This window comes from Rhinatrema bivittatum, chromosome 6 (assembly GCF_901001135.1).
Source record: "Rhinatrema bivittatum chromosome 6, aRhiBiv1.1, whole genome shotgun sequence".
NCBI classification, from domain to species: Eukaryota; Metazoa; Chordata; class Amphibia; order Gymnophiona; family Rhinatrematidae; genus Rhinatrema; species Rhinatrema bivittatum.
In genome coordinates, this window is record NC_042620.1 from 270,066,536 (window position 1) to 270,085,203 (window position 18,668).

General features: G+C 42.8%; 1 protein-coding gene across 1 annotated transcript in view; it reads right to left on the minus strand.

Annotated features, from left to right (window-relative positions):
• Positions 1–2,752: 2,752 nt before the first annotated feature.
• Positions 2,753–18,668, minus strand: part of LOC115094707 (protein eva-1 homolog C-like) — a 46,761-nt gene continuing 30,845 nt past the window's right edge. Inside the window, exon 8 of the mRNA XM_029607959.1 lies at positions 2,753–3,749. Coding sequence (XP_029463819.1) covers positions 3,373–3,749 — 377 coding nt within the window. The 3' untranslated portion in view covers positions 2,753–3,372. The remainder of the gene's footprint in view (positions 3,750–18,668) is intronic.

The window sequence follows — 18,668 nt, forward strand, 5'->3', positions numbered from 1 at the left end:
TTTGTTGACTAGAGGTCTTTCCCTGGCCATCCATTGTTTTGCACACTTGCTACACCACTCCTCAGGCTTTTGATACCATACTTCTTCCCGCCTCAGTCTTTGAGGTACACTTTGGCGAGGGGTTGGCTACTCTTACTGAATTGCTCTTCTCCTACCATTTCAGTTTTTACTCACCATTGCCATTACTGCCGCCTCCATAGGGTGCTTCCTCCACTGCTCTGATTGTCTTTTTCATGCTTTCCAAATCCCCTTCCTCTACAATATTTGCCAACTCTTGGTCTTGCCTTGTCCATATAATTTCTTTGCATGCTTGCTGCACCACACCTCAGACTTTGATGCCAATCCAGGTATTGCTATGCCCATCCTGGTGCCTTTGCCTTTTGATACCATTTTTCCTCTTCCCACCTCAGCCACCTTCCCGCCTCAGCTACCTTGAAGTGTTTTCACCTATTCTTGCTGCATTACTCTGCTCCTCCCACTTAAAATTGTAATCACCACTGCCACTGCTGCCACCGCTGCTCCAAGCCAATCTTGGTACCTGCTCCATTACTCCAGCTATCTTCTTGATGCATTCAAAATCCTCTTCCCTTATGGGACTTGCTGACTCTTGGTCTTGCCCTGGCCATCCAATGCTTTACACAAGTCTTACCTATCCAGTTATCTTTAATGGTTTCATGCAATCTTGGACATTTTCTTCAAACTCCATTGCCTTAAAGTTCTTGTAATTATTGGTTTCACTTTATATTTAGTATTTGATGGTTTATACCACAGCAAAAGGCAAATACTGTAGAAGTGCAGCACCCTGAACCAGGACCGAGCTTCTCCATGATTACTGCTGCTGAGTTAATGGAGGTAATATTTCCAAAAACTGATTCAGAAGAAGAATTGTGTCCTGGATTCTTTGACTCACAGGATATTAAACAGCTGTGTGCCAAAGAGCATTTGATGCCTCTAGTCAGTAGCATCTTAGTCTCCAGTGAAGACTAACTCGAAGCCCAAACAGCCAGCTCCTTCACCTATTGATGTCATACAGAAATTACATCAGGCCTTCTTTAGGTTTTTCCTCTGGGTTCTCCATGCCTAGGGCTTTTTACCAAATCGCCGGTGCTGTATGCCTCTCATTTGGAGCCTTGGGGCATTCTTGCCACTCTGGGTGGCTACTTTGCATCTCTCATTATGATTTAGAGTCTTCATGCCACTGTTTCAGTTGCTTTGACCTTCTGCCTTGGGAGTTTTTTCTGCCTCTTTTTGTACTTAGTTCACTTTGCCCCTCTTGTTCAGCCTTGAGGGTTCATATTATTGTTATTGGTGCCCTTTGTTCCACTGTTCCAGTCTTGGGGTGATCTGGCCTCTCTTGCTGCTGTTTTGCTCCTCTGACAGTGCCTTGGAGAATTCCTGCCACCAGTGGTTTTACCCCGTAGCTGGTCCATGGGGCCTTCATACCATATTGCATAATGATGTATTGGCATGTCTTCTACTCACCAGTTTTTCAGCTCCCAATGTTAGAGCCCAAAATCAGCTGTATTGCTTTTCCCATTGACTATAATGGCAAACAAATGCATAAACAAATGAAATTTCTTTTTGTATGAACTGAATCAAACAAATGACTGTGACCTACAAAATGAATTAACCAAAACAAATATTTTGACTCTGCACATGTCTAAGACAGGGTTCTTGTTAAAGGGGAAAGAGTACATTTCTTTTAAGTCTTTCAGTGAGTTGGGACACAGTTGTGTAGTATTCCAGCTACCTTTCTCTCCAAAATAATATGTAGCACTCTGGATGTTGTGGTTCACAAAGAAAAACAGTCTATTTTCTGAAGAAATTTATAGCAATGAACATATTTACATCAAACTGTTCAGATAGCAAAGAGATAGCGCAAGACAAGGTTACAGATGAATATCACAGTTAGTACAATTTATGCACATGAATTTTGCTCACCAAACTGCTGGCATAAAAATTCACAAGCTGTAATAATTTTCACTGCAACCCACCACTGCAGAAGACCTTGAATGTTGAAAATATCTTTGCTTGTCACAACAGTTCCCTTATCCTTACTTATCACTTCTCATTGAAATTTACATTCTTTCTAGTTTTATTAAAGAAACTATATAGTCCCTGTCACTTCACTCACAGGACTCCTTGCCCATTAGAATCCTAAGCTCAACTCCTGTCTCTGTGCTTTCTGCAAGAGAATCTTTTGATTCTCTCCTCTCTTTCATTGTCAGCTCGAAACCTAAAGAGCATCTATTCTTCATGGGAAAAAGACAGAAGCTAAATTCTGTAGCTTCTTCCTAACCAGGTAAAAGAATATTTTCTCTCTCTCTCTTTCTCTTCTTTTCAGTTACAAAAGGCCAGCACCTTTATGAGAAATGACAATGGAAGGGCAGGAGTGTCTGGGGATCAATTCTTCCCCCTTGGGGGGACCATGGCGGGGGGGGGGGGGGGGAGGGAGAAGAATCCCAACTTTAAGTTATGTTAAGAGGGAGGGGATTGTGGATGGGAGAGATGGAGAGTCTAGGGTGGCTATTTCAAAATGACAGCTGGTGGGGTTTTAAGATGGTGACACAACATGAAACCAAACACAAAAGAAATTTTGTTTGTTTCTTTTTCATCTCATTTTGAAAATGAAAGTAAACAAAATAGGGAATGCCATTGACATTTTTTATTTCATTTCAAATGACAGCACATCCCTGCTGTCTAATGGAGAATTCTCTATACCAAGGGATATACACACTCCTCACTAAGGCAAATCACTCTATAGTAGAGCCGAAGGGTCTCAACTTGTAGAAAATACATATCCTAATGAAAATACACCCAATGTAATTACTGAAAATTGAAAATCCCTTATGAAGACGAATGTGTTAAATTACATAGTCACATAAATGGTTAGATTAAGAGGAGGCCAGGGTGTTCACAGAGTCCAGCCTTTTTCAAATGACTTGTGAACTCTACGTAGCATTTCACAGGAAGATGAAAAACATGATGTGCATCTGTCACCAATTGTGAATCACAGGAAAATAGACAAATGGAATTTAATTTAAATTGCTCCTAGTTTAGAAAAATCCAATGTTGAACCTTAGAACAGGTTTATGTGCTTTGCTCAGTTGCCACACCTGACCTGTGTTTGTTGTGCAAGATTTTTCCCCCGGTCTAATGCCCTGGCATTGTATGGCCATCTACTGTTCATTTGCACAACTAACCTGAGTGATTATGTTTTATCACACAGGAATTCTCAGATTTAATAGGGACTCTTATTCCATCTGGTATCATGACGTTTAATCCATTTACAATTTTCAACATGTATTTTCTTTTCGGAAGAGAGAGAGAAAGTAGCATTGACAAGACCTTATCGTTTCTTATTTCATTCATCTATTTGGTAGCAGATTTAATTTTGTGAATGGCATAAGGACTGGATTCTTTCGGGATCCAGATCTCTTCTCTCTCTGGTCCTTGAATCTCAGTGGCCTCCTCTATGGCTGCCGTCAGCTCGGGGCTGAAGATGTTATTGGAGTTGCGGTAGCTACGGGTGAGGCGACGGAAGGAGGAATCGGAGGAACTGTCATCCTTGTAGATGTCCTCATCTTTTGACCTTATTCTTCCTAGCTCCAAGCTATCCTCCATCTCCGATTTCCAGAAGATCTTCTTCATATCCTGAACAAACATTTTGGGGATCAAGAGGCAGAGCAGGAACACCAGGCCAATGGAAACTCCACACAGAAAATATAGGCCTACCTTCTCAGGAACACCTGTGGTAAAAGGAGCAATACAATTCTAAACAAATAATAGTAAAGGAAAACCTTGAGCCTACCAAAACCTAACTAAGTAGTTTCCCCCTATCTGATGCTCTTTCGGCTTTCAAATTCAAGGGTCATGAATTACAAATATTATCCCAGGTGCAGAATCTTGGTATTATCATCGATAGTAAGCTATCCATGCGGACCCAGATTAAATCTGTGATTAAGACATCCTTTTTCAAACTATGCATGTTTTGTGGATTGAAACTTTTATTGAATCATCAAGATTTTTGCACCAATCTTCAGACCCTTCCACTATCAGGCATTGACTATTGCAATGTATTGTACATTTATTTATTTATTTATTTAAGTTATTTTATATACCATTATTCCAAGTTAAGATCACAACAGTTTACAAAAGAAACATTCATTCTTTAGGTCATTACATACTTTGTTGTAACACATTCTTTGGTAAACCACATTCTATGACAAATATATTGCTATAATATAAAGGGAGGTCATATGAATCTAGGGTGATGTTCTTATATGTTTCAACTGAGGAGATGGGACATTAGGCTAGAACGATAGGGAGTCTGTTTAATAGTTTACATGACTGAGGGGAGATGTCATAAGGTACTTTGTTCTCTTGTTACTTGGTAAAGTCTTTATTCTTTTTATTGTTGACTCTGCATATTGATAGATTTAAATTAGGTTATAAGTGTTTTTAAACAGCCAAGTTTTTAGTTCATGTTTGAATATCTTTCTTTCTGAAATCTTTCATATTGTCTCCAGTAGTGAGTATCTCTTATTTGCTTCATGTGTGTGCTGTGCTGATTAATTTATTTATGTGCCTTTTCATTGTAACATTTTCATCTATCTGGATTCCTAAGTCCCATACTTGATCTGAAATTACCTAGGTTTAGGAATGGAGGGTTAACTCTGGGGGCGTTTCTCCTTAACCAGATGAGTTTAGTTTGGTTATTTTTGTGTGTTTAGTGTTAATTTGAGATCAGATAGTTGCCTTCATGTATTTTGACAGTGTTGAGGCTGTATTTTCAAATGATGAGTCGAATGTAATGTAGAACTGAATGTCAGCAGCATATAAGAAGAAGGTGATTCCTATTTCCATCAGTAATTTACACAAAGGAAGCATGTAGATGTTGAAAAGGGCTGCTCAGAGTGCTGAGCCTTGGGGACACCTGTACTGATGGGGAAAGTATCAGATATTAGAGATGTGAATCGGAACCGGAATCGGTTCGGATTCCGGTTCCGATTCACATCGTGTTTCTTTTCCGTCCGGCCCGATCACGGTTTTTTTTATCAGCTGCACCCAAGCCGATAAACAAAAAACCCCCAATGTTGTTTGGGGGTTTTTTGTTTATCGGCTTTGTTTGTTTGATTTCGCACTCCGCCCCTCTCTGCCCTGACCATGCCCACTAGCCTGCCCCTTTTAGCTGCCCGGCCCTAAGCCCCGATTTTTACGTGCGCAGGGCTTTAAAAGTGTGAGCGAAAGAGCGCTGTTGCTATTTTTGTAAGACACTTGGTCACTACCACTTTAAGTGATTGCGAAATCAAACAACACCCATCATTGCTTCAAGCTGCATTGTGATCTTTAGCAACAAATCCTAATTTGCACCTTATGCACCATTGTGTCCAAAACGTGCATCCAATCAAGCACGTAGCTAATAGTGCTCATCACATGTAAATTCATGTTGATGAGGCTATTAGCTATTACCCCCAATGCAAAAAAACGTGCGCTTGGCACTCACATTTTTACCCTCAAAAATTAACGCCTGCCCCAGAGCAAGCGTTAATTCTTCAGGAGCCCAAAAGGTTTACAGAAAAACAGAAAATACTGCTTTTCTGTAGTTCCTCCCACTTAATATTGTTATGATATTAAGTCAGAGGAACGAAAAAAAAAAAGTGTGCTGGCAATCAGGTTAGTAAAAGTGATGTTCCATTAACGAGCGTCCATTTTCCTAATCCACTCATAGCCACCTCTCCTGGGCGCCTGACGCCGAGGAGGCGCTTAGGATGCAAAATTCTCCCTAAGGCTTCCTTTTTACTGTGGCAGCTGATTTAAATATTAAATCAGGCGCCTGGGAGAAGTGGATCGGCGTGCATTAAGAGAGCGGGCACTCAATCATGAGCGCCCATTTAACGTGCGCCGATATTGCATTGGCCTGAATGTGTGTTACATCGTGGCTCAGTGGCAAATGTGTAATTACCATGTGAAGAACATGGGCTCAATTCTCAGGCCGGCCAGGTCTGAGAATCCTTTGTTCCCCAGGCCAGCCAGGTCTGGGAATGCTGCTTAGGTGTGCGGGGAATTGGTTTTGTCCAGATATTCAGCTGCACTTAACTGGTTAAACTGTGCTGATCAATATCCTCAAAACTTGTGCACTTAGATTTAGGAGAGTCATTTGTACTTTTTTGTTTTTGTGTCTAGAGGACTGAATGCACTGAAAAAGGCCAAGTCAGACAACCAGTCGGGCAAATTTCTGGCATTTCCACCTCATAAAGCCCTTGTATATAGTTAATATTTGGCCAGCAGAAAGGTGCGAGTAAGGTGACCCTTAGTAATATCACATTTTAATGATTCTGCAGCTATTTCTAGAGTCCAGAAACGATTCTCTCCTCCAAGCTTGATTGCTCCCTCCTCATTGGCCTCTCTGCCTCTACCCTCAAACCTCTACTACAAAACGCTGCCGCCAGACCCATCACAAACAACAGAAAATACGACCACATCACCCCCATCCTCAAAGACCTTCACTGGTTACCCATCAGCTACAGAATCCAATACAAAACCCTTACCCTCATCCACAAAAAAATGATCAACAACAAGATGGACTGGCAGTGGCTAACCACTGCCCTCCTCCCCCATACTTCAGAAAGAAGCCCCCGATCCACTGAATCCGGAATCCTCACCGTCCCCATCCCCCAAAGCAGCACACCCCTCCTCAGTCAGAAAACGCGCCATATCAGTAGCCGGCCCCACACTATGGAACTCCCTCCCTCCCCGGCCCGGCCCAGAATAGAACCCTCAACGCAAACCTTTCAAAAACACCTCAAAACATGGCTTTTCCTGAAAGCCTTCCCACCAGAGACCTAGCCCACCCTCCCCCACCCCACATAACCAAGAACACACCCCTCGGCCCTAACCAATCCAGCAAGTGAAAGCATCCCCCCTTCCCCAAAGCCACCCCCCCCCCACTATTCTCCCCCCTACTTCCCTCACCCCCATCCACCTCACCGCCCCCCCCCCCCATAGCTACCCACACCTCTCTGACAAAACAGTCCCTTGTAAACCCCTCCTAACCTGGAAGTGCAACCCGCTCCAAATCTATGTTTCCATGATGCAAGCCCTTTGCACTTTTATTATATGTACTATAATTAGTTGTTGTTCACCATTCCTCTAAGTTATAATGTAAAAAAATAAGCAGCCAATGTATTATATTAAGCGGCACATGTTTTATAATTAGTTACTTGCAAACTGTTTTAAGTTACACTGTAGAAATAAGCAACCCATGTCTGCCCCCCCCTCTATCTCCCTCACCCTCCCCCCCATCCACCTCACCCCCCCCCCTCTCCCCATAGCTACCCACACCTCTCTGACAAAACAGCCCCTTGAAAACCCCTCCTAGCCTGGAAGTGCAACCCGCTCCTAATCTATCTTCACTTGATGCAAGCCCACAATACCTTTGCACTTGTATTATGTATGTACTATAATTAGTTCTTGTTAACCATTCCTCTAAGTTATAATGTAAAAAATAAGCAGCCAATGTATTATATTAAGCGGCACATGTTTTATAATTAGTTACTTGCAAACTGTTTTAAGTTACACTGTAAAAATAAGCAGCCCATGTCTTATTTACTGTTCAGTTGTATGTGAACCAATGTGATATCTCGATCGAATGTAGGTATACAAAAACAAATAAAGAAAGAAAAAGAAAGAAAGAAAAAGAAAAGGTAAACACAATAAAAACACCAACACTCGTATACATGTAAGCTAAGGGTTCTGTTTCCTGCTAGCAGCTTCAGCTGCGCTCATTTCTTCCAGGTGATGAAGCACAACAGCATCAACAGCTCCAGAACCTGAAGAATTATCTAAGTTTCTTTTCTTTGATTTACTCCTAAAAAATGTAGTTTGTATCATAAAATTTAGAGGGTCCAATTCATGCACATCTACCCTCTTCCCATCTTTTATGGCTCTAGAGAAGGTATAAGTAGCAAGATATTTGGGTTTTGTCAAATAGCAACCGTGGTAAAAATGTTTTTTTCAGGAGATTTTCAGAGGTGCCAGAAAGCTATTTGGCAGCAGGAGGCAGAGCCATCATAAATGCTTCATTAATTCCCACTTGTCCACCCACACACATATATGTGCCATTTATTCACCTCCCAGAAGCCTTAGACATAAATATGGGACTGGAATATCTCCAGGCTGGAGCAATGCTACAACTAAATGGTTCTATTCTGGTCTACATGAGTGATTTTCTTCCATGATAGACTGAAAAAGCTATCTAATACATGCCATGTCATTTTACTCTGTCGCTCGCCATGACAGAGAAATGTGAAAAAACTTCCGCCACTTAAAAATCACTGCCTGCACTTTATTATGGCCAGAGCTGCTTGCAAGGAATCACTGCAGAAGACAGAGTTACTTGTCTTTTAAAATATAATTGCCTGGTTTTGAACTTAATAGGGATATACTTTCATTTAAAACAAAACAGGAAATGTCAACATTTCCGATTTCACTTCTTCCCATTTTGTAAATTAAAGGAAAACAAATGATAGTCCATTTATCTTCCTTATATTCCATTTAATAGCATAGCCAGCCTTGCTCCCCCCCCCCCCCAATCTTTTTTTTATAGAAAGTGCCTCCCAGATTTGCCCCCACCAAAATGGGAAGAGTAATACCCAGTTGCTCCTGCCTTGCCAGTGGCGTTCTCCAAAATGGGAATCATTCCTGCCCTATTTGGAACCCACGTGTCAGATAAGTTAAGCAAAGGTCAAAGGGGGGAAACCAAGCCTATGGGAGAGGAGAGGGCCAAAGGCAAATTAGCAACACAGGTTGGTTGGAAGAAAGTGCAGCCTGATCTAACACTGTGTTTTTCCTTTATTTCTTTGGTTTTATTTTGTTTATTTTGTTTCAAACAAAATGAAAGAAACCACAAACAAAACAAAAAGTAAAAAGCACAGACAAATACAGGAAGAGGTTGGAGATAAGAACAAAGTGAGTTCACTTTTAGGCAAAAGCTCAGGAAAGGGGTCTGGGAAGAGCAGCAAACCGAGAGGAAAAAGATGGAAAACTATGTGCACAAATACTGGTAATCTAAGCACAAACACTGGTAATCTGAGCAACAAATACTGGTAATCTGAGCATAAATAGTCATAATCTGAGCAACAAATACTGGTAATCTGAGCCTCAAATACTGGGAATCTAAGCAACAAATACTGGGAATCTGAGCAAAAATACTGGGACTCTGAGCCTCAAATACTGGTAATCTGAGCAACAGATACTAGTAATCTGAGCACAGATACTGGTAATCTGAGCAAAAATGCTGGTAATTTGAGCAACAAATACTGGTAATCTGAGCACAAATACTGGTAATCTGAGCAACAGATACTGGTAATCTGAACACAGATACTGGTAATCTGAGCACAAATACTGGTAATCTGAGCAACAGATACTGGTAATCTGAACACAGATACTGGTAATCTGAGCAAAAATGCTGGTAATTTGAGCATAAATAGTCATAATATGAGCAACAAATACTGGTAATCTGAGCCTCAAATACTGGTAATCTAAGCAACAAATACAGGGAATCTGAGCCTCAAATACTGGTAATCTGAGCAACAGATACTGGTAATCTGAGCACAAATACTGGTAATCTGAGCAAAAATGCTGGTAATCTGAGCATAAATAGTCATAATCTGAGCAACAAATACTGGTAATCTGAGCCTCAAATACTGGTAATCTAAGCAACAAATATTGGTAATCTGAGCAAAAATACTGGGAATCTGAGCCTCAAATACTGGTAATCTGAGCAATAGATACTAGTAATCTGAGCACAGATACTGGTAATCTGAGCAAAAATGCTGGTAATTTGAGCAACAAATACTGGTAATCTGAGCCTCAAATACTGGTAATCTGAGCAACAAATACTGGTAATCTGAACACAAATACTGGTAATATGAGCAACAAATACTGGTGATATGAGCACAAATACTCATAATCTGAGCCACAAATACTGGTAATCTGAGCACATATACTGGTAATCTGAGCAACAAATACTGGTAATCTGAACACAAATACTGGTAATATGAGCAACAAATACTGGTAATATGAGCAACAAATACTGGTGATATGAGCACAAATACTCATAATCTGAGCAACAAATACTGGGTAATCTGAGCACAAATACTGGAAGTCTGAGCAACAAATACTGGTGATATGAGCACAAACACTCATAATATGAGCAACATAAACTGGTAATAGGAGCAACAAATAATAGTAATCTGAGCACAAATACTGGTAATCTGAGAACAGATACTGTTACGATTCCTCCTGTAGCTGCACCACAGGAGGCATCTCACCTTTTTCTGGAGGCCGCTCCAAAGCGAGGGCCTCACCTGAGCAAGTGTCCAGATCATGCTCCATGGCCTGGGAGGTCTTCGGTGTTGTTCGGGGCCTACTCGAGGCCTGTTCCACTGCAGCCTGGATGCTCTGGTGTGGGCCACGCCCTTCTCCTAAGGGGTGGGCCCACGGCTCTTCTCCACTCCTATAGAGCCAGCGAGGGACGGCCCATCTGGACTCCTCCCAGGGAGTTGCCTGCTCCTGGGCTATAAAAGCTTTGCTCCAGCACTCATGCTTTGCCTTGCATTGGAGTTACACCTCTCTGGATGTCTCTTCTTCCAGCACTCTGTCAGGCCTTCGTTTCTGTCTCAGTTTGGTGTCCGGTATCTTGCACGTCCTGATGTTTCATGATAAGAACATAAGAACATAAGAAATTGCCATGCTGGGTCAGACCAAGGGTCCATCAAGTCCAGCATCCTGTTTCCAACAGAGGCCAAAACCAGGCCACAAGAACCTGGCAATTACCCAAACACTAAGAAGATCCCATGCTACTGATGCAATTAATAGCAGTGGCTATTCCCTAAGAAAAATTGATTAATAGCCATTAATGGACTTCTCCTCCAAGAACTTATCCAAACCTTTTTTGAACCCAGCTACACTAACTGCACTAACCACATCCTCTGGCAACATGTTCCTTGATGTTTGTTCCTGACCCTGATGTTTTAACCTGCTTCAGACTGCTGGTGTGCAGTACTTCGCTTTTGACTGCCGGTGTGCAGTACATTACCCTGGATTGCTTTGTGCAGCATATTTCCTTCCCTGCACTGGTTCTGCTCCCGCGGATGTGGGACAGGGTGGTCCGTGACCAGACCAGTCGTACTAGCTGTGTAGGGCGCTCTGAGAGACAGTGCCAACGTCTGAACCTCCCTGCTTGTTTCAGAATCTACGTCTACAGTACCTTGCTTTGGAGTCTACGTCTACAGTCTGTGGTTCCTGAGTCTTGTCGTCTGTTTTTGTACCTTCGTCTGCCCACGCCCTGAGTCCGGCCTGCTGCCTCTTGCCATCCCAGCGGCAGGTCCGAAAGGGTCGGGAACGGTCGAAGGACAGTTCATCACCAACACTCCACAGTTGGTTCCAGAGGCATGCAGGTCCGGCTGGGGGTCAAGTTGTCTCTCGCCACCCACGCTACACCTACCCTTGGTGCAGGATCATACCAGAGGCCCAAGGGCACACTCCCTATAAGGGGGACCACTCTCCTAGCGCTCCCCAGTAACAGATACTCATAATCTGAGCAACAAATACTTGTAATCTGAGCAACAAATACTGGTGATTACAGCACAAATACTCATAATATGAGCAACATATACTGGTAATATGAGCAACAAATACTGGTAATCCAAGCACAAATACTGGTAATCTGAGCAACAAATACTGGTAATCTGAGCACAGATACTTGTAATCTGAGCAACAAATACTGGTAATCTGAGCAACAAATACTTGTAATCTGAGCAACAAATACTGGTGATTACAGCACAAATACTCATAATATGAGCAACATATACTGGTAATATGAGCAACAAATACTGGTAATCCAAGCACAAATACTGGTAATCTGAGCAACATATACTGGTAATATGAGCAACAAATACTGGTAATCCAAGCACAAATACTGGTAATCTGAGCAACAAATACTGGTAATCTGAGCACAGATACTTGTAATCTGAGCAACAAATACTGGTAATCTGAGCAACAAATACTGGTGATCAGAGCACAAATACTCATAATATGAGCAACATATACTAGTAATATGAGCAACAAATACTGGTAATCCAAGCACAAATACTGGTAATCTGAGCAACAAATACTGGTAATCTGAGCACAGATACTGGTAATCTGAGCAACAAATACTGATAATATGAGCACAGAAACTGGTAATCTGAGCACAAATACTCATAATCTGAGCAACAAATACTGGTAATCTGAGCAACAAATACTCATAATATGAGCAACAAATACTGGTAATCTAAGCACAGAAACTGGTAATCTGAGCAACAAATACTGATAATATGAGCACAGAAATTGGTAATCTGAGCACAAATACTCGTAATCTGAGCAACAAATACTGGTAATATGAGCACAAATACTGGTAATCTGAGCACAAATATTGGCAATCTGAGCAACAAAGTTCCAGATTTTCAGTTCCTAATGGTGGAGGCAGACTTGGAGACATGGATCAGTGCATCTCATGAATGGCAAATGACCATCCCAGGCTACAACCTGTAGAGGAAAGATTAGAGAGAGCAAAAAAAAAAAAAAAAGAGGAAGGAAGCTCTTTGCGTCAAAAACAGTAGCTTTGTAAATGAAATGAAGGGGATTTGGGGGAAGGAAGAAGCATAACGGGTTGTCTTAAAAAATATGATACTGGAATAATAACTGCAGATATATGATGAAATCTTATGCAATTAATTTCTAAACATCATCATATTTATGCAACAATAATAGCAAAATGTATAATTTGTATTTTTTTCCGGAGTTAACCTCATATAAAATGGCGGGCTTTGTTCAATTCAAATAGCCCTGTCAGCCATACAGTACTTGTGCGGTCACTTCGATACCCTTTTGATACCAAACCGTCACTATTATAATCATAGGTTACTCCAGTTTACGTTTTTTTTATATAGTTTTAGCTTATTTTCACCTATTGTAAGGCAGTAATATTAAGGTAGCACTTATCATATATAGTCGGTGCAGCGGGAATATCTGGCTGGCAGTGGCATCTTAAATACTGTGTGCAATTCTGCTCACTGCATCTCAAAAAAGATAGAGTTGCACTGGAGAAAGTGCAGAGAAGAAAGACCAAAATTATAAGTGGCATGGAATAGCTGCCCTGTGAGAAAAGGCTAGGGGGCACTCTATGAAGTTAGCAAGTAGCACATTTAAAACTAATCAGAGAATGTTCTTTTTCACTCAACGCACAATTAAAACTCTGGAATTTGTTGCCAGGGGATGTAGTTAGTGCAGTTTGTGTAGTTGGGTTTAAAAAAGGTTTGGATAAGTTCTTGGAGATGAAGCCCATTACCTGCTATTAATCAAGTTGTCTTAGAAAATAGCCACTGCTATTACTAGCATCAGACAGTAGCATGGGATAGACTTAGTTTTTGGGTACTTGCCAGGTATTTATAGCCTGGATTGGCCACTGTTGGAAACAGGATTCTGGGCTTGATGGACCCTTGGTCTGACCCAGTATGGCATGTTCTTATGTTCTTATGTAAAGAGAGAGGCAACAGTGTGGGAGCCACAGCTGGCTAAATGTTTCACCCCAAGACTCTATATTATCTTTAGTCCTTTTCAATGACTGACGAGGGATATGATAGAAGTCTACAAAATCATGAAAGGACTTGTAAAAATCAATGTAAATCAGCTATTTATTCTCTCAGATAATAGAAGGATTAGGGGCACTCCATAAAGTTAGCAAGTAGCTCATTTAATTCATTGCCAGAGGATGTGGTTACAGCAGTTAGTGTAAATGGGTTTAAAAAAGGTTTGGATAAGTTCCTAGAGGAAAAATCCATAAACTGCTATTGATTAATAAGCAATAGTAGCTTGTGATCTATCTAATGTTTGGGTAATTGCCAGGTTCTTGTGGCCTGATTTGGCCTCTGTTGGAAACAGGATGCTGGACTTGATGGACCCTTGGTCTGACCCAGCATGGCAGCTTCTTATGTTCTTATGTAAGGTTAAGAGGAGATGAGAGAAGTAGAACAACAATGGGCTAAATTAAAAGGAACTCTAAGAAAGGCAAACAAATCTTTATGTAAAAAAAATGAATAAAAGCAAGAGGAAACGGAAACTGACATGTTCTCTAAAGAGGTGGCTGGAAAAAAAGACAAAAAGATCAGCATTCAAAAAGTACAAAGGAACACAGAAAGAGGATCACATGGAAGAATATCGGGTAAAGCTGAAAGAGATGAGAAAAGTAATCAAGATAGCTAAAGCTCAAGTGGAAGAAAGGATTGCCAAAGAGGTAAAGCAAGGTGACAAATTATTTTTCAGATATATCAGAGAAAGGAAGAAGGCCAGAGGTGGTATTGCAAGACTGAAAGGAGTCAAGGGTAATTGTGTGGAGAAAGTTGAGGAAAATCAGAAACATTAAACAAACATTTCATTTTGGTATTCACTAAAGAAGACCTTGGAGAAGGACCATTGCTTGTTGGTAAGAGCATGGACAGGAATGGGGTAGATACTGCTCCATTTACAGAAGAGATTATTTCGGTGGAATTAACAAAACTGGAAGTGGACAGGCCATGAGCTGGGTGAGATACATTCCAGGGTACTCCTGGAGCTCAGAGAGGTGCCGACGGGTTCACTGAAAGACTTGCTCAACATATCTTTAGAAATGGGAGTGATGCCACAAGATTGGAGAAGGGAAGTTGTGGTTCCACTTCACAAAAATGGAAGCAGGGAGGATCCTGGAAACTATGGGCCAGTTAGCCTTACTTCGATGGTGGGAAAACTAATGGAAATGCTTCTGAAGGAAAGTGTAATGAATTGTCTCTGCAATGCCATGGGTTGCATGATCTGAGACAACATAGTTTTACCAGAGGAAGATCATGTGATCGATGTGATTTATCTGGATTTCAGCAAAGCTTTTCATACTGTCCTTACAGAGGAGGCTCATAAACAAATTGAAAAGCCTAAAAATGGACCCCAAGGTGGCAGAATGGATCAGAAATTGGTTGACTGACAAATGAGAGTGAGTGGTCATAAACGGAATCTATTCTGAGGAAAAAAGAATGATAAGTGGAGTGCCTCAGGGATTGGTTCTGGGATCAGTTCTGTTTAATATTCCGGAAAAAACCACACAGAATTTGTGGGTTTTCTTATCGTTTTGTCGCCCCCCCCCCCCCGAAATGCGACGAAATAGGAAACATCGTCTCTATTTCCTATTTCATCGCAAACGAATGCACATCCCTAGTTTTTATATCAAAGGTTCTGATTAGCCATGGTAGTGGGTTTAGGTATACATTGAAAGGACTAAAGATAATATAGAGCCTTGGGGTGTAACATTTGGCCAGCTGCGGCTCCCACGTGTTGCCTCTCTCTTCACATAAGAACATAAGAACATGCTATACTGGGTCAGACCAAGGGTCCATCAAGCCCAGCATCCTGTTTCCAACAGTGGCCAATCCAGGCCATAAGAACCTGGCACGTACCCAAAAACTAAGTCTATTCCATGTTAGCGTTGCTAGTAATAGCGGTGGTTATTATCTAAGTCAACTCAATTAATAGCAGGTAATGGACTTCTCCTCCAAGAACTTATCCATTCCTTTTTTAAACACAGCTACACTAACTGCACTAACCACATCCTCTGGCAACAAATTCTAGAGTTTAATTGTGCGTTGAGTAAAAAAGAGTAAATAACGGATTCACATCTACCCGTTCTAGACCTCTCATGATTTTAAACACCTCTATCATATCCCCCCTCAACCGTCTCTTCTCCAAGCTGAAAAGTCCTAACCTCTTTAGTCTTTCCTCATAGGTATGCATGAGCACACTTGTGTACATTATATTGGCCCCACGGCAAGAAGCTGGAAGTAGCACACTCTGATGACGCCGGCGTCCCTGAACTACTTCTACTCTGAACCCTTCACTCCTCACCTCAGCAATAAGTCCCCCCACATTGCATTGTGTGTTGTTTCCTGTGCCTTGATTCTCATTGCCTTGCTCATATTCCTGCCTTTGTCTCCCAGTCATTGTCCTGTTTGTGGTCCTGCCTCTGTTGCCCTGCTCTCGTAGTCCTGCCTTGTCTGTCCAGACTTTCTGTGGTGCTCTGTGTTCCGTCTCCTTGTTGGTCCCGGCCTGATTTCTTCCTTTGACCTTGCTTTGGATACTAACCACTGTCTTGCCTTTGACCTTCACTATGGAGACTGATCACTTTCTTGCTTGCCGTTGCCACTGACCCTTGCTCTAGATCTGCACTATGCTTTACTCGCTGCCTGCCCGACCCTTGGCCTGTACCCAGTGACCCTCTGCTGCCTGCCCTGACCTCAGCACAGCCACATACTCACTCTTCGCCTTAGCCCTGTGGAACTATCGCCTAATCCCTGCTAGCTCCTGGAACGGAAAAGCTCAACCTGCGGAAAGGAGGCTAGTATAGGTGATGCTCCATCCCACTCGCGTCCCAGGGCACGTCTGCCAGCTGGCAGTATGGGCCTAGGGGTTTCTTCCTCAAAGCTACTCTAACCACATCCCAGCAAAAGAGTCCACTTCACTTACATAGTGGACTCTGCATTCCAAGGTCCAGGGCCCTGACGGCTTATCCACAAATTGAACATTGTTGCCTGTCAGACAGAACGGAGTTGAACCAGGTTAGGACCCTTCCATTTATTCCAGTCTCAGCTAGTCAAGATAGCATTATACTCTGATCTACCATGTTAAATGTAGCTGAGAAATCCAATAGGTCTAGGACTATAGCCTATTTCTATCACAGTATCTGAGAAGATCATCAAACAGAGTGACAAGGATGGTCTCTGTTCTGCGTTCTTTTCTCAAACTGGATTGGTAAGGGTCCAGCCAATATCTCTCTGTCAGCCAGTCATTTAGTTTTCATACTCTTCATTCTATTACCTTCCCTAGAAATAGGATATTAGATACAAGGCAGTAGATTTCTGGTTTATATGGTTCAAAGTTGGCTTTTTTTAATGAATATTCAGACCACTGATGTCTTTAGATCTATAGAGAGCAGTTCCTCAGATAGGGAAAGTTCAAAATTTTGCATGATCAGGTATTGAGGCCCTCTCTTGCTAATTTAACTAGTTTGGATGAGCATGGGTCAAGAGTGTAGGTAGATGGGCATATGGATCTCAAAGTTTTTTAGATCCTCTTCATTGATTTGGATGAACAAGTCCCAGATCTCTAGTCTGTTTGCAGGAGACACACTTTAGGGATGTGCAGGGGAAAAAAACTCATTTTTGTTTTCAGGACGGTTTTTTTCCCACGAATTTCACTTCATGAACTGCTTGATTTGTTTCATTCATGTGAAAAAGTGAATCAAACATTAAAAAAAAAAACGGCCAAAAAACAAACACTTTGCCTCCCTCCCCCCTTCCGGAAAAATACTGCTGCCAGGATCCCCAGCAGCCTCCATTTACCTGGTCCGGTGGGGATCTGCCAGGTAGGACAAGGCTGAAAACTCGGACTTGCACAGGCCGAGACAGCAGTGGGTCGCCACAGCCTTGGCCTTCCCAAGGCTGATGCCTCAGCCTAGGCCGGAGCCCAGACACAGGCCCGATGCCATGGCCTGGCCCAGGGGCTGGGTCCCAATGCCAGTACCACGTCCAGACTCAGGCCCGACACCACGACCTGACCTAGAGGCTGGGTCCCAACTCCTGGGCCTCAGCTTAGGACATTACCCAGACTCAGGCCCGAAGCCTCGGGGCAGGTTACGGCATTGGTCATGGATCCAGGTCAAGGCCCTGATATTGGGACCAAGACTCAGTTAATTAACTCTGATGCGACCCCAGTGGATGCTGTCATTTGGCTTTGAAGAGCCAAAGAAAGAAAAGAACTGAAGAAGAAGAGCTCCCAGGCCTGGGCTCTGAGCCTGGACCAAGGCCCAGGTGTCAGGATCTGGCCTCCTCGCTGAGGCCCCAGCATAGGTCCAAGATTAAGCCCTGGTGGTGGGACCCGGCCTCTGGGTTGGGTCATGATATTTAGCTTGTTTCCGGGCCTCGGCCCCAACATTGGGGTCTGAACTCTGGGTCGGGTTGTGGCATTGGGCCTGAGCTTGGAGTCTATCCTAGGCTGAGGCCAAGGCCTTTGGAACCTGGCCTCCTGATCAGGTTACAGCATCGGGCCTGGGCATGGGCTCTGGCTTAGAAGCCCAGGCATTGCGACCCAGCCTGGGTCTGGGTTGAGGCCCTGGTATTGGGACCCAGCATCCAGGTCAGCTCGCAGCATCGGGCATGAGTTTGGGCTCTGGCCTAGGCAGAGGCCAAGGCATTGGGACCTGGCCTCTGGGATGGTTGCGGCATCAGGTCTGGATGTGGTCTCAAGTTGGGTCATGGTGTAAGGCTGGGTCCAGGACCTGGCCTAGGCCAAGGCCTTGGCCTAAGCTAAGGCCCAAGCATCAGGACCTGGCCTTCGTCAGATTACCTGATAGATCAGGTATTTTATTTTTATTTTCGGGGGTCTCAGCTGAGGCTCTATCATTGGCCCATGTCTCTGCAAAGACCCCACATCATGCTCAGGCCTAGGCCACGGCCCCTGCTTTGGGCCTCAGCCTATGCCCTAGACAAGGCCCCAACCTATACCCTAGGCCCAATGCACTAGTTTAAAATGAAATAAACAAATAT